At 53.9% G+C, this 15,170-nt stretch overlaps 7 protein-coding genes across 7 annotated transcripts; 4 read left to right on the forward strand and 3 right to left on the reverse strand.

The window, feature by feature from the left end:
• Positions 1–79: 79 nt before the first annotated feature.
• Positions 80–1,285, forward strand: MOB1 (Mitotic exit network component; the record flags this gene model as incomplete). The annotated part of the gene is made up of 2 exons (XM_064835953.1): positions 80–656; positions 780–1,285. The coding sequence occupies 2 exons, from the start codon at positions 80–82 to the stop codon at positions 1,283–1,285; spliced, it is 1,083 nt and encodes a 360-aa protein (XP_064696162.1).
• Positions 1,286–1,878: 593 nt separating this feature from the next.
• LTS14_003249 (uncharacterized protein) lies at positions 1,879–2,451 on the reverse strand (the record flags this gene model as incomplete). The annotated part of the gene is made up of 2 exons (XM_064835954.1): positions 1,879–2,317; positions 2,387–2,451. 2 exons carry the CDS (start codon positions 2,449–2,451, stop codon positions 1,879–1,881), a joined length of 504 nt encoding a protein of 167 aa, XP_064696163.1.
• A 1,435-nt stretch (positions 2,452–3,886) lies between these two features.
• ATE1 (Arginyl-tRNA--protein transferase 1) lies at positions 3,887–5,361 on the forward strand (the record flags this gene model as incomplete). The annotated part of the gene is made up of 2 exons (XM_064835955.1): positions 3,887–4,149; positions 4,209–5,361. The coding sequence occupies 2 exons, from the start codon at positions 3,887–3,889 to the stop codon at positions 5,359–5,361; spliced, it is 1,416 nt and encodes a 471-aa protein (XP_064696164.1).
• A 1,371-nt stretch (positions 5,362–6,732) lies between these two features.
• Positions 6,733–9,648, reverse strand: LTS14_003251 (uncharacterized protein; the record flags this gene model as incomplete). The annotated part of the gene is made up of 2 exons (XM_064835956.1): positions 6,733–8,473; positions 8,528–9,648. 2 exons carry the CDS (start codon positions 9,646–9,648, stop codon positions 6,733–6,735), a joined length of 2,862 nt encoding a protein of 953 aa, XP_064696165.1.
• Positions 9,649–10,893: 1,245 nt separating this feature from the next.
• LTS14_003252 (uncharacterized protein) lies at positions 10,894–11,732 on the forward strand (the record flags this gene model as incomplete). The annotated part of the gene is made up of 2 exons (XM_064835957.1): positions 10,894–11,407; positions 11,467–11,732. The coding sequence occupies 2 exons, from the start codon at positions 10,894–10,896 to the stop codon at positions 11,730–11,732; spliced, it is 780 nt and encodes a 259-aa protein (XP_064696166.1).
• Positions 11,733–11,780: 48 nt separating this feature from the next.
• Positions 11,781–12,775, reverse strand: LTS14_003253 (uncharacterized protein; the record flags this gene model as incomplete). Its single annotated transcript, XM_064835958.1, has 5 exons — positions 11,781–11,795; positions 11,853–12,273; positions 12,345–12,358; positions 12,414–12,497; positions 12,560–12,775. 5 exons carry the CDS (start codon positions 12,773–12,775, stop codon positions 11,781–11,783), a joined length of 750 nt encoding a protein of 249 aa, XP_064696167.1.
• An 875-nt stretch (positions 12,776–13,650) lies between these two features.
• On the forward strand, positions 13,651–14,270 carry CYC1 (iso-1-cytochrome c; the record flags this gene model as incomplete). Its single annotated transcript, XM_064835959.1, has 3 exons — positions 13,651–13,675; positions 13,899–14,089; positions 14,151–14,270. The coding sequence occupies 3 exons, from the start codon at positions 13,651–13,653 to the stop codon at positions 14,268–14,270; spliced, it is 336 nt and encodes a 111-aa protein (XP_064696168.1).
• Positions 14,271–15,170: the final 900 nt, after the last annotated feature.

The following is a 15,170-nucleotide window of genomic DNA, read 5'->3' on the forward strand; positions in this document are numbered from 1 at the left end:
CGCGTGTGTGCGCGAGACACACAGACAGAGACACACAGAGAGAGAGAGAGAAGTCGCAATGACATCCTTCATCCAAACAATGTTCGTACAATACCACTCCCCACCTCAACCCTACACCGCCAATCCCAAACCCCTCCCGCCTCTACACACCAACGTCCTAGCCGAATCGGAATCCTGCCTGCACTTCCCCGCCCCGACGAGTCCGCAGGAAGTGTATCGAAGCCCACTACAACGACATATCCAAACAATATTTGGTGCAGAAGGAGGAGGAGGAGACTGGAACCAACAACACTACCATCACAAAATCCCCACCCAATCCCACCCATCAGGCCTCCCCCTCCCCATCCCCCTCCGCCAAGAACAAAAACAGAAACACCATGAAACCCACCGCCCCACCGCTGCTGCCCTCAACAAACCTGGCTTTGGCTTCCCCCTCGACCAGCAAAAGAAAGCAGATCCACTGACACGAAATCACAACAGTAATGCCCGGAACCGGAACCAGCAGACCTCGGCTTTCCAACCGCAGCGAAGAGCCAAGGGGACGAATAGTTGGCAGTTGAAGCAGTTCGCCGAGGCGACGTTGGGGAGCGATAGTTTGAAGAAGGTGGTGCAGTTGCCTGAGGGGGAGGATCGGGGGGAGTGGTTGGCTGTGAATGGTATGTCAAACAACCCCCCATATCCCATCCACGTTCCTACATGAAAAATTCCCCCCCCCCGTCGAAGCGACTGCAGGGAAATTGGGACCTCCAGCTAATCGCGTGCGGTGCGATGGAATTTAGTGGTCGACTTCTACAACCAACTCAACCTCCTCTACGGCGCCATCACCGAATTCTGCTCCCCTCACTCCTGCCCGGAAATGAAAGCAACCGACGAATTCGAATACCTCTGGCACGACCCCCCCACCTACTCAAAACCCACCCGCCTTCCCGCACCCCAATACATCTCCCTCCTCCTAACCTGGACCAGCAACCACCTCAGCAACCCCTCCATCTTCCCCACCCAACCCGGCGTCCCGTTCCCCGAAGGGTTTGAGAAGCAGATCCGGGTGATTTTTAAACGCTTGTATCGCGTGTATGCGCATATTTATTGTCATCATTATGGGGTTGTCCGCGGGTTGGGGTTGGAGGCGCATTTGAATACCGGGTTTAAGCATTATGTGCTTTTTGTCGAGGAGTTTGGGTTGGCGGGGGATGAAGGGGGTGGGGTTAAAGGTGGGAAGGCGGGGAGGGGGGAGTGGTTTGGGCCGTTGGGGGAGTTGGTGGAGAGTATGCTTAGGAGTGAGTGAGTGTGGAGAGGGCAGGGTGGAGTGGACTTCAGCCTCGCTTTCTTTACTTTCCGGGCGGCGCAAGGGGTTGCTTACTCATGGCGCAAAAGGGCGTGAAGTACATGAGATGGGGCTTTAATGATGGGTTCGGCGTTAGCTCTTTTGTTTCTGCAGTCAACGATCACGCTGCCAGCGAAGATGACCGGGATGTCGGCATAGGCGGACTGTACGAGTATCGACAGGTCAATGAAAGGAAAATTGCAAGCGAACAAAGTCACTTTTGCCTGCCGATTCCCATCCAATGACTATTTGTTGGCTCCCATGGTTGCGAGATGTGCATGCAATTGGAAACCCCTTCCTTGGTGGTTCCTTCGCTCAGCGTCAAGCCTCTTGCGTTTATTGTATTACTTCTGGGAGAAAACGCGCTTTCTGCCTCGCCCACAGCCCCGGCCCAAACATGCGAAATTCCCAACGTGCGGCCGCCCGATGGCAAAACCAAGCCTCTTCTTTCATCCGTGCGGGATATAGGAAACGGGAAAAAGCAGTGACCCCAATCTCCCATCTTCCTGTCCCGCTCCTTGCCCTCCAGGATCTTGCTCTTCTAGCTAGCCTCTTCACTTCCTTTTCATACTACTCCTCTCCAACGCCTCCAACAACTCCGGCCGCCCCTCCAAACAACTCCTAGCCCTCTCCCACCCCATCCAACACCTCTCCCTCTTGAACCCCTCGGGCCAACTTGCCTTCTCCTCGAGCACCTGCACCTCGAAAAATCTATACAACGCCCTGGGCGCAGCAGGCCCGTACTTCTTGATCTGGGCTTCCGTCCGCTTCTCCTCGATCTCCCCCAAGTCGGCGACGATGGAGGTGATGATGCCGGCTTCTTCCCAGGACTCGCGTTGGGCCGCTTCGGCGCACGTCGGCTCGTCGGTTTCCCAGCCGCCCTTGGGGAGGACCCAGGTTTTGCGTGAGCTGCTTTGGATCAGGAGGACGAGGGTGCGGTCGGGGGAGAGGGGGACGGTGCCGGCTACTAGGCGTTCGCCTTTGGGGCCGTATCTGCGGTGGGGGGGGGATCGTTAGATGGGGATGGTTTTTTCGACGGCCTGGGTGGGAAGTAGTAGATACCTCTGTTTGTCTCGGCCTACGCGTGCGGTCATGGTCGTGCCGGGTTCGGCTTTCTTTTCTGCCATCTTGTGGCAAAAATGACAGTGTGTACTCGATGATCGACTGGATGAGTGTGCAAAAGTGACTCGGTCCACCCACAAGCAAGCAGGGCGATTATCGTCTTGTCTCGTCCCGTATCGTCGTCGGAGAAGTGGTCACACGACAACAACACCAATAAGAATCCAGCTCGTGATATGTGAATCAAGATATCCTAGGGCAACGAAACAAATAATCAGGGTAAGAAGAAGAGCCTTTCAGGCCCGTCGTCGTGGGGGGACGCGAAAGGATATGTTGTATTGGCATGGTGAATTAGGAAGAATTGTAAAAGGGCTAGTCGGCGAAGGAGGCCCAAGGCATGGGTGGGTTAAGGAAAGAAAAACCCTAGCGTGGAAGAGTGAGCACGTGCAAAGCCCAGGGCGAAGGTTTTCCGCTTGGGTGCTGGGTGGCTTGTCCCGCTTTTTTGGGGAGCTTTTGTGGACCCCTTGTTGGTGAGTGGTCTGGAAGGGGCGTGACTGAATGGTAATCATTATTTGGATGGTTTGGCGAGGTACCGCTTTGGTTGGTGAAGTGTATTCTTATTCCTTCCTTTCTTTCTTTCTGGTCAAGGAGTATGCTATTGCTGTTGGATTGCTCTAGACTTCACACCGAGAGTTGAAGGCATTTCGGTCAGGATTGTCGTCCACCCTCAGGCACACGTACATGCAATGACGTTGGTGAGCGTGGGGGGAGGTGCATATTGCAAACAACCCGGACGGTGACACATCGGACTTCAGGCCCATTAAATTTGCTGACAGCCTGTACACTTTTGATCTGCTTGATCGACAGTGCCGGAGCCGCGGCAAGCGCTGTACCTTCTTCGATCCCACTGCTACCATTCTCCTGCCTCTGCCAACCATAGTGACGACCTGCTACATTCTACCGAACAGCTCCAAGCCTCCACTAGCTCCACCAACCTCTGTGCTCATCATGCAGCACGACGACAGCAACACTGCATGCGGAGCGCTATCGCTACTCACCCCTTACGGTATGTATGTCTGTCGGGGAAAACCAATAGCATCCTCAGTCTCGAGCATGTGCGCTTGTACCACCATACCAACGTCTCACCACCAACGAGTCCCTGCTACTGCTGGAGTGTAGTAGTGTCGGCATTGCAGTGCTATAGGTCGCTTGCTTGCTTGCTTGCTTGTTGTAAGTATGATGGGAAACATAGGCTAAGTATACTGTTCTCCCTACAGGTTACCAGAGTGGCGATTGCGGATATTGCAAGGGTGAAGATTCCAGTCAGCGAACTCCTGATTCCCGTGCGTGTTCACACATCACATCATCAATCCTCTCTCGTATTCCATCTGCCAATCCCGACCGCAGTGAATGAGGATGAAGATAACCTAACATGCATTACCGCCAGGCGCCTCTTACTACGCCAAGTCAAAGTCACTATGTCCGACACACTATCAATCGCTAATGGACCGGGGCTGGAGACGGTCGGGCACGTTACTGTATATGCCCGACGTCTCACGATCATGCTGTCCCCATTACACCATTCGGTATGAGCAACAGCTGTGCAGCAAAGTCTCCATAAAAGTACTGAACCATATCAACAGACTACCGTCCGCCGACTTCAAGCCGAGTCGCGACCAGAGACAAGCTCTCAATCGATGGAACAGATTCGTGCTAGGCGACAAGTACATCCAGGAGCTGGAGAGGAAACATCCCAAGACCAAAGCGTATGCCACGACCACTCGCGCGAACCCGAATATACTTCTCCCTTCTAACCCCTACGCAGCGAAAAGAAAGCCCAGGAATCCTACTTCAACCTCCCCACCACCGTCCACGCCTCCGAACTCTCCACCCTCAAGCCCGACATCATCCCGGAACACAACTTCGCCGTCACCCTCGAACCCGACACCTTCACGGAAGAAAAATACGCCCTCTTCGCCAACTACCAGAAACACGTCCACCACGAGCAGGGCTCCGAGATCTCCCGACCGGGATTCAAACGCTTCCTTTGCTCCTCACCCCTACATCGGCATCCAGATCCCGCCGACGGCAAAGACCTGGGCAGCTATCACCAATGCTACCGTCTTGACGGCCGCCTCATAGCCCTCGCCGTGCTAGACCGCCTTCCCCACGCCGTGAGCGGGGTCTACTTCCTCTACCACTCGGACTTTGCGAAATGGTCGTTTGGGAAGCTGTCGGCTTTGAGGGAGGCGGCGTTGGCGGGGGAAGGGGGCTATAGGTACTACTACATGGGGTACTATATTCACAGCTGCAAGAAGATGAGGTATAAGGGCGATTATCGTCCGCAGTATGTTCTGGATTATGCGAGTGGGGGGTGGGACGTCTTGGATCAGGAGATGAGGGGGTGTATGGAGGGGAGGGGGTGGGCGAGTATGTCGAGGGAGCGAGCGAGGAAGGAGAGGAATGGGGCGGGTGTGAGTGCGGAGGAGGAGGGAGAGAGTGAGGAACGTGCAGTTAACGCCAATGGAACTGCCACTGCTCTTTCTACTCCTGTTCCTTCTTCGGGCGAGCAAGCCGCGGATGCGACCACTCGGGACGACCACGACGAGCTGGAAGATGATACAGACGAACTCGTGTTACATCCCACGCCCACGGCGGCCTGTGCTTCCGGCCTATCGCTCCTCGAGCTCGGAATGCCGGGGATCCTGACGTTAGAGGAAGTCCTTGGTAGAGTGGATCTGGATGCGATGAAGCTCTTCCTCGGGGGAAAGGGTGGAGATGTGCATGAGATGCGGGATTTGGTGTCGTGGGGTGAAGAAGACGATGATGATGGAGACGGAGATGGAGACGGGGATGATAGACCGCTGCCGCAGCAGCTGAAGAGGATGAGCGGGATGATGAAGACGATTGCTGAGTTTGCCGCTGTGGTGGGGTCGGAGGTCGCGAGGGGGATTGTGGTGGATTTCAGTCGGGGTTGAATCTCCGTACTACTTGGGTACTTTACACGACTAGTGGGCAAGGATGCGAGCTCGATCGCTCGATCCTTTTCTTCTGACGATCTCTTCTCTCCAACATTTCTCCAGCGACCGCAAGCCTTCAGAAAGATCAAAGATTGGAATGAACCAGGTTGACTGAAAGGCCACGATGACAAGTGTGGTGTGGTACGATGGCTAAATTGGTCAAAAGCACTACTCAAGGAAGATCTCCACTCGTTGGTCAGTCTTTCCATGAGAAGCGAAAAGGTTGCTGGTGAATGCAACTCCCGGCCTCACCGTCTCACGTTCTTACCTCTCGGCCCCCTCACCCTCACCCTCACTTAGCCTTCCAGGGACGAGCGAGTAGGAAAGCCCATCAATAGTGTCGCGTGCGCGCGCCTCCACATGTCGTGGGATTAGCGAGGCGTACTTAGCCCTCTGTGCAGCTAGTGCCGTAGAAGCGAGGGGCGTGCCGCGGATTCAGGGTCGGCGGAGCGGGATATCAGAAAGGGGTAGGTGGTCGCGTGCCTCTTGCGTGGCTAGCCTCGCGTGGTGCATTGAGACGCCCGGCTGCTAGTAGCTGCAGGTCAGTGAAGAAATTTTTTCTCGTTCGCGTGATGAAGGGCGAGAGAGGGGGAGGGGGAGGTGCAGTGTGGTCGTGGCTAATAATCGCTGCCGATTTCTCGCTTGATGAGGTTTGCACTGGTCTTTGCCATTCCTGATGGCCTTGAGGACACATGGGACGCGGGCGGACAACCTCTATCATCGGTTGTGCTTGACTTGGTGGACCACGTCTGCTTGAGCCTCTAAATTACCATCCCACATGCCCCTTTCGTACCTCAACACTCGCGTCGCGAAGACCATGGCGTCTCTCAGACAATCTACAGACCCCTACATAGCTTGACGGCCGCCGTACTCCAGAGTCGACAAAACTCCTTCTTCCCCAATCATCAGCAAAGAGAATAGGAACAGAGCTTGCGGCAACGAAATAGAACGGGGAGAAAGGGAGTAGGCGGCGGCCCTGCAACATCGGCCAGTGGCGATAGCTCAACAGCAACCATCCGGCAGGCAAACAAACGGAAGCAGAGGCCGGAGCTGGAGATTTTGAAGGATGAAACATTGATGCAAAGCTTGTGCATCTCGACACACAAACATACACAGAGATGATTCTCGGTCCTGCCAAGCCTATGGTGATGTACCTTTTTTTGATACAAACAGAACCGCCTTCAAGCAAGATCTATTCAAACGCCCCTTGACCCCTCGAATCGTAATCTCGTCCTGTAAGAAGCCACGGGTATCATCTGAGCTGTCCATGTAAGACCCCCAAAGTTCGCCCTCCCCCCCCCCAAAACCCAAGCCTCGCCAAACCACCACTCATTCCCACTTCGACTGCCACTCATCCGTAATCCTCTCCAACTCCCGATTCAACCTCCTCTCATCCTCCTCATCCCCGGTCCCCTCATACGACAACCTCTTCGCCCTCCGTCTCAACTCCTTATACCGCTCCTGCAACCTCAACTCCGCCTCTCTCCTCTCTTTCGCCTTCCGAGCGAGGTACTTCCCATCGCCATCCTCCACCGCGCGTTGGAAAACCTTCCGCATCCGTCGGGAGTAGAGATAACATGACGATCCCATCCCCTCGCCATAAACCGGTTGGACGGAGCGATTGAACCGCATAGCCAGATCGGAATTCTTCTTCACCTCGGGCTCGACGATACTTTCATAGCAGTCTTCGCAGACAGTCAGGCTGGGGATGTTCGGGATGAAATGCCACAGCCCGCCAATCAGCATGTTATCCCTCGTGCACTCGCGCAACCGGAGTTTATGCTCGACAAGCTCGACAAATGGCATCGGGTCCGGACCCTGCCGGGTCTTGTGGGCGTTCTCGTGGGCGAGGATCAGGCCATCGAGGTAGGCGGAGAAGCGATTACTATCCGTCCGAATAGCGCAGGCGTATTTACCATAGGAGTCGCGATGGGGGAGACGCACGAAGAGGCCGTTGAGGGTCGGGAGGAGGCGTTCGACTTTGCGCACATCGCTGTAGCAGACTTGGAAGTCGCGGACGAAGTAACCCTCAGAATCTCGAAGACCGTACCATGATCGGACGGCTTCTTGGCTCCCTGGGCAAGTCTCGCCAGATTCCTCGATATCGGCCAGGTCTTTGAGTAGCTGTAGGTCGGTCTTTTGTTGGTGCAGGGTTAGGAGCCAGGCAAGGCGAAGCCACGCGGAAGAACCAAAAGCACAACCGATCTTGAGCTTGAAATCGAGCTGCGGCAGGCGGCGAATCGAGGGTCGGTAGATTGTGCGTTCGAAGACGGAATCCACGCAATCAGGGCAGAAGGCTAGGTTCGGAGCGCCTATGACGGTATACCAGTCATCGTAGCCTGCGACTGGCTCTGACCTGGGACAATCGGGCAGCTTTTTCTTGAGCAGAGCTGCAATATCTTTCTTCGTTTGCGAACTGCTGCCGAAAGAGTCGTGGCGCGCTGCGCGGGATGCGGTTGGTCGTTCTTCTGTCGCAGCAGGGTTCGCAATGGAGTGTCCTCTTGCGAGTACTGGTCGGGCGTTCCTGGATGCGGTAGAAGTTCGCGAGGCATTACTTGGTGCTGGCGATGATGTGCGGGACGCATCTTTGGCATTCGATGCTAAAGGTATATTCAAACTCGGCTTATGTGGTGCAAAATACTGATGGTCTCGTTCAGATGGCATGTACATGGTCGGTGTGCCAGGGACTGGATCGTCTGGATATGGCAAGCTGGCAGCGTGTCGAGGACCTGGTCCGGCACTGTAAGGCAGTTGTGGAACATCAGGCACTGATTCCTGCCTCATCTGTGTAGCTAGACGAGACGGCGGCTTGGCTTTCCTGGCTGCATTGGCTGCCAGAAGTGTGCTCCAGTCATTGTCCGTTCGTGGTAGTCGAGCTGTCTCGGCAGGAGTCTTGGGCGATGGCGAAGCTGGCCTCGAGGGTGATGCTGAAACGGCAGCGGACGAGTGCGCGCTTGTAGGCCGGCTCGGGTTGGATGATTGTGTGGTAGGTCTGGCCGAAGAGCTCGGAGATGGACCAGTACTGGGTGCTCCAGGTGAGACACCACGAGAAGAAACATAGCTCGACTCTCTAGATCGTGGAAGAGGCGCATCTTGAGGATAAGCCGTAGTGGGGGAAGCGTACATAGCGGCTCCAGCAACAGCACCAAGAGCACTGGCTGCCACGATTGGAGCTGGCCTCTGCGAACCATCGACTCGGAAAGACGGTAAAGTAGGGAAGCCACCGGTGTTGTCAGTATTGCGTCGTGCATCTAGGTTCAGTCTCCTTATTGGCGGCGCATTAGTTGATGGTGGCGCAAAGTCATGCACAGACGTCCTGTCATGTGTCCTGTCCGGCATCGACGCTGTGTAGCTATCCTTTGACGATTTCGACGCGCCGGATCTGGTAGATCGTGGGTCGTCATCATCAGTTATAGCTGAACCAGAGTCACGGCCAGTATCGAAGTAGTCTCTGCCTTTCCTTGCAGAAGGACTGACTCTTGGTGATTCTCTTCGTGGCGATGACGGCTTTGATGATGCGAAGCGGTCCTTCCTACGATAGCTATTGTCAATCGAAGGTGGAGTCAAAGTCGTCGGCGAGAGGAATTGTTCGTTGGAAGACATGTTGTGATCCAATTTCGTTGGCTTGGTGTAGGCATATGGCGAAGCTGTACGTTTCTGAAGCTCAGGCGTCCCGTCGTGCATTGCAGTCTTCAGCCGTGCGGGCCTCGTGACTGGTCTTCGTACGCGTTCGTCTTCGCTGGTAGGTGGTGTAGGCATACCCGTTGATCTGCCCTCCTTCTCCGAATCCGAGACCAGGATATAACGCCTCTCATCCTTGCTCATCAATTCCGGCACAGGTTGAACAATAGGCTCCTGATCAATGGTACCACGTGATGGTGCCTCATCTCTGCCGATGGCTTTCAGTAAGCTCGCTGACCCTGCTTCCTTCGACAGCGACACCACCTCGTCCTCGCAAGTCACACGTGGCGGCCATGAATGACGTTGCCGCGTCGTCGGTGACCTCGACGGAGGACCGTATCGCCCAGCACCAAGGGGCGGAGGAGGCGGAGGATAATTTCGAGGATCATAACCATGTCTCTGCGGCCGTTGTGGCTGTGGCTGATATCGATCGTTCACCTCACCGACTCTTTCATAGCCGGAGCTAGCATGCCCCACATTGGAAGGCAGATGTTGTCTCGAGTAAGGATCGTTACGACCAGCAGGTCGTGATCGTGAATCGTAGGGATCGTGATAGCCCGCCATGGCGGTGGATTATTGATACATAGGTCGCTGCCTGAAGGGAGGCAACTTGAGGCAGAACTGGCAGGCGAAAGAGAGTGGGAATGTTTGTAGAAGGCAACAATGGTACGGGGAGGAGTAGTTAGACAGGTGAATGTGTCAGGCTAACCACGAAAGCTCCGCATCCTCGACGGCTCTCCCCTCCCTCGCTGCCGAGAAGGAAGAGCGGGCGGCTGGCTGCAGGTGGATGTGGATGTGGTCTGACGACCAGGCGGAGTTACAGAAGTGGTGGGGTTTCATGCAGGCCATCGGTAACAACGCGTGGCGCAGCGATGAGTCCCTCCGCTATTGGGAATCTCGTTCACCATCTGCAGTCGAGAATGCCCAACATGTCGAAGGGCTCACCGCAAGTTCGCATAGCTCGCAGCTCGTGGCCTTATTACGCAAGAGAGGAGCTGTAAGGTACACCAATGGGCAGTTGGCCATACCTTAATTCCACCGAGAGCATGCGACTCATCTTAGCGATCCCGCGTGCAGATCCTCCAACCTGCATGTACAGCATGTGCCAGGTGTAGTACTAGTGATTCGACGCACGAGCAAGGCGGTCATTCAGACAGTGTGGTACGAATTGTTCGACGCTCCATTTTATGTATGCACACAAAAGCAGAGTCTACATCTTCGTGTAGCATTGGGCACTACCACCTTGCATATTGCAGACAAGAGGCATTGTTCTCAACGGAAGATCACTACGAGACTGCCGCAGAAGCCGAATACGACTCCACTGCCATGCGTGTCGCCACTGTACCTCTCCGAATCTGCTTGCCACATGGTGATGGGCTTTCTTAACGCCAACAAGACACTCTCACCTTCAATACCACGAGAAGTCTTGGGCGGTAATACAGGACAGCTCGCTGCTGCATGACTCGCTTGTCGGCGTTCAAGATACGTCGTACGATACGTCACAAGCAATCGGCATGTCCCTCGTTTGTTAGCCTGTCCGTTGTAGAACTAGCTGCAAGGCGATGAATTAATGCCTTGGCGATCTCGGCGTCAGCTCTTCGCTCGAGGATGGAAGAAGGTATACTGGCAATCTAGAGACCTGACCGGCGTTCGGAGTTCAGCTATCAATCTTGTAATAATGTTGCCTTAGAGCTCTACAAACACATATATCATAGCTGAAGCCAGGTAGGAGGCGAGAATATACGACCTCCAAAGTTTCTTGTCATCCGCACCATCACTGCTAATACGCAGCGTGACACAATATAAAACATGCAGTACAACCTGCTTCCGGCCTCCGCAGACGACGCCGAAGCCCTCCTGCGCGTCAACGTCGCTGCCTTCAAAGGAGAGAAAGTTCACGATGCACTGTTCCCCAAAGATCGTGAGCATCTAGTCCCCGACGATGAGTTCTGGCAATGGCGCATCGCACACCACAGAAAGCGCTTTGCAGACCCGGAAACGATGACATTCAAAATCGTCCCTTCAGACAATCTCAGAACCATAGCCGGCTATGCAGCCTGGATGAAGCCCGGCGCAGCCAATCGCAAGAAGCAGACGCAAGCGCAGAAGCAGAAAGACGACGCCGCTATCACGGATCAGCAGAAGATACCGGAGACGATGTCGCACGGCGTCGTTGAGACGCCACCTGCTGCAGCTACTGGCGGCAGCATCTCAGATGATGGCGAGAGCTCACCACGTATGAACGCTGAGCTGCACAAGGAATTCTTCGGGAAGATCGACGCGAAGAGAGACGAGATTTGGGGCGAGAGTGGGGAATATTGGTGTATGTTAATTCTACCCACTCGTACGCAAGTGAGTCAGTCGGCTAACGTCACGAATCAGATCTGGTCGGTTTTGCGGTGGATCCAGCTCATCAGGGAAAAGGTCTGGCGAGGAAGATGTTGCAGTGGGGCTTCGACAAGAGTGAGCAAGACAAGTTGCCCATCTATCTCGAGGCGAGCCCTGCTGGTGATCCAGTGTACATCCATTGCGGGTTCAAGCCGATCGCCAAGTTCGAGATTATGGAGGGGAGCGAGATCGTGCGATGTATGATTCGTCGACCGAACAGCGCAAGTGACGTACTCAACGGCGAGGTTGGGCAGAAATAGACTGTAGTTAGGCCACCACGTTCGATACAGCTAGATAAGTTCGTCGTATCACCAGGGATGAGTCTGCTGTAAATTAGCGACCGATCTCACTTTGTTCCATTGAGGCAAGGTGACACATACCCGATTATCCCACGTCCAAAATGAGCCTGTATCCTGCGGGCCTTTACTCTCAATCGTGTTCACACAAGCTCTGACACTATCCTCCGGGCTCAATTGTTCCGCCTCAATCTCCCAAGGCAATTCGATATTCGTGGCCATATCGGTGTTTACCTCACCAGGATGCAACATCAGTATCGTAGTAGGCTTGCTTTTCCGCTTTAGCTCCTCGGCCATATGTCGAGCCATCTGATTCAATGCTGCTTTCGAGGCGCCATACGCGCCAAACCCGTCTTCGTAGCTGTTGAACTGCGTGCCTGAAGCAGAGTCGCTGGAGATGAAGGTAATTGAGCCGATTGAGACTTTAGTCTGCAGAAGACGTTGAGCACAGATTACTGGACCGATGGTGTTGCTATGGAGGTGGAAGGCGAAGTCGTCGTACGAGCTGAGGATGGTCAGTAAGGTAGCATGGCGGTAACACATACTCACGAGAAGCGGTGGAATTTATGAACTCACATCTCTGTTGCTCGCTGCTGCAAGTCAGTATATTGTCAGGAGCAGATTTGGGTGATGAGATTGTCTTACGTTCGGATACTTCAAGACACCAGCGTTGATGATAGCATGATCTATACGAGAGCAACCAGTATCCGACAATGCTCTGATGCAATCCTGTGGAGTCATCGATCAACCGGACACATTCATTTAGCCAGAGTTGTGAGGCCAAGACATACATCGATGCTCTTCTCGCTCAGCACATCACACGCCAGCGTCATACATTGCTCTGGCTTGACATTGGTGTTCTTGGTCCAGTAGCTAGCTTCGTGTTTCGCTTCGGGGTTGCGGACAGTGGCGAATGCTCGATCTCCTCGCTCAAGAGCTTGCTTCACGAACTCGAAGCCAATGCCTCGAGATGCTCCTACTACGAACCAGGTCTTTGGCTGTGACATATTGGTTGCGATGTGAAATGGTCGAGTACGGTCGATGACCAGAAGGCATGCGTCAGCTATTTATTTCTGTTGGCTCTATTGTACTAGGTGAGTCCTTTGAACGACTTCTATCAGAACAGGTGACAGAGTGTCTACGGTCGTGATAGTTTCGTCGAAGTGGTCGACTCGCTTGTCGTCCGCACACAAGGCCCACCTACCTACCTGCCTCTTTGAGAAGGTATATGCGGTCGAAGCAGCTACTTTTAAACCTCCGGGCCAGACAACTCTAGTCGTCAACCCATGCCAAGGCAATTGAGTCGTCGATTTTGTCTCTCGGTCTCTGTGTAAGACTGGAATATCTCACCAGCATTGAGAGTGAATGAGTGCAAGCCGCTGAATTCCTACTACTGTATTTGGCCGATCGCAAGATTGGGTCCTGTAAGCCACATGCGCAATACGTCATATTCCCGCCGAACTGGCCAATATTCCCCGAACCGAATGTTTCGCCCGAGTACGTGAATAAGATGGACTATGGCAGTCATCTGGCTGATGTCTTGATAGATTTAGAACATCGCTATCCCAAAGCAATGCCGCAGAAGCCACTGCCAAGCCATACCGAGATCGAGATGCGGCGAAAATGTGGCGTTGTCCAGCACCTCCGAGCTGCTTCCGGCTTTTTCTCGTCGACCTTGTACCCAATCACGGCGTCTGCATTACGACATTACCCGGCCCCAAAAGGAGCTTTGCCCATGCAACTTTTCTCTACTGCATTGTCTCCGGCATCATCACAAGCAAATCATACAAACTCCATCCACTTTACTTACCACATCGACTCCGACACCTCTCGATCATAAACCTCTCGTCTTCTCGATCTCTACACCAATACAGTAGACACAATGGGCAAGGACAGCTTCGCAGACGGTATGTTTCCTTCTTCGAAATGGCCGTCGTTGGATGATAGCTGGATTGGCGTGGCGCGGATTGGAAGACATCTTCCGGACCATCAGCAACCCAACTACCTCGTCGGTTGGCATGCATGAGGTTCGGACCCCGCCTCATACCTTCGCCGCGCCACTCCGCCAGACATCATCAGCCATGCGCCTACGATCGTGGAGCGAGGACTCAAACTAACAACCATCTTAAGGTGACACCAAGAAAGGCGCCAACCTCTTCAAGACCCGCTGCCAGCAATGCCATAACCTGAAGGAGGGCGAGGGCAACAAGATCGGCCCCAACCTCCACGGTCTCTTCGGCCGCCACACTGGCTCCGTTGAGGGCTTCTCATACACAGATGCGAACAAGGCAAAGGCGATTGTGTGGAAAGAGGACACCCTGGTGAGTCGAACTCATGAGCATAAATATCGTGGGAGGCCGGTATGCTGACGAGATGGTCTAGTTCGAGTACCTCGAGAACCCCAAGAAGTACATCCCGGGCACGAAGATGGCCTTCGGTGGCTTGAAGAAGGGCAAGGACAGGAACGACCTGATCACCTACCTTCGTGAGGAGACCAAGTAGATCTGAGGTCTACATCCCGCGCCACCTGCCACCATCGAATCCTCTGTACTCTTTATACCTCGACCTGTACCATACTCTCGATAAACTGAACCCTCACCTAAGCCACTGTAGCGTACCGTGGAAGAAACGAGCTGTCACACTATGCTTGGAAGTCTGGCCTGAAGACGACGAACTTTTGGAAAGGCATGGTGTCTTTGCATTGCATTAGCGACATTTAGTCGGTCGTCGACCTTTGTATTACATCTCTTCACTCTCAATTATCGGGCACGCATATGCTCAATTCGGCCTCATTCGTAATATCTTATCGCGCGGACTATGGCTACTAGTTTAGAACCATAGCAAGGTGTTGCTTTGAGCTATTCTCTGGGATGTTTCACGCACAAGACTTGCTCTGGCCTGTCTTTCCCTTCATCTCTCCACCATTCAATTCACAATCCAGCCCAGTCATCACCTCAGCTCCTTTCCTGTTCCGTCGAGACTCACTGCTCCTTGTAAATGAATCGATATACTTCAATGCAAACATCCCCTCCAACTAGATTGGCTGAATTGTAATCAGGATGGGCATTGAGTCAACGGCGATGAGACGTGGGAGAGGTCAATTTTGAGCTTCCCCAATGGACTATGTGAGGTCATACTGAAACGTAGATAAGGTACGTACTATAACAGAAGGCAATTTCAGTAGGGTGCTCCGTTGGCCTCGCGCAACGAAGCCTCTACTGCCGCAGCAGTATGATTCAGCATCGAATGTCATCGCAGCATGCTCCCAATCGCATGTCGTAATGCAAACCATTCGCAAAAGTGAGCACGTTGTGTCGTAGGTTTCGAAGCACTTTGACCTTCCACCTCAGTCACTCACACGACGTAGAGATCTTGCAAAGCACATAGATGCAGGTCCATAAC

Source organism: Recurvomyces mirabilis (genome assembly GCF_035927965.1).
Source record: "Recurvomyces mirabilis strain CCFEE 5264 chromosome Unknown scaffold_7, whole genome shotgun sequence".
Classification (NCBI taxonomy): domain Eukaryota; kingdom Fungi; phylum Ascomycota; class Dothideomycetes; order Mycosphaerellales; family Teratosphaeriaceae; genus Recurvomyces; species Recurvomyces mirabilis.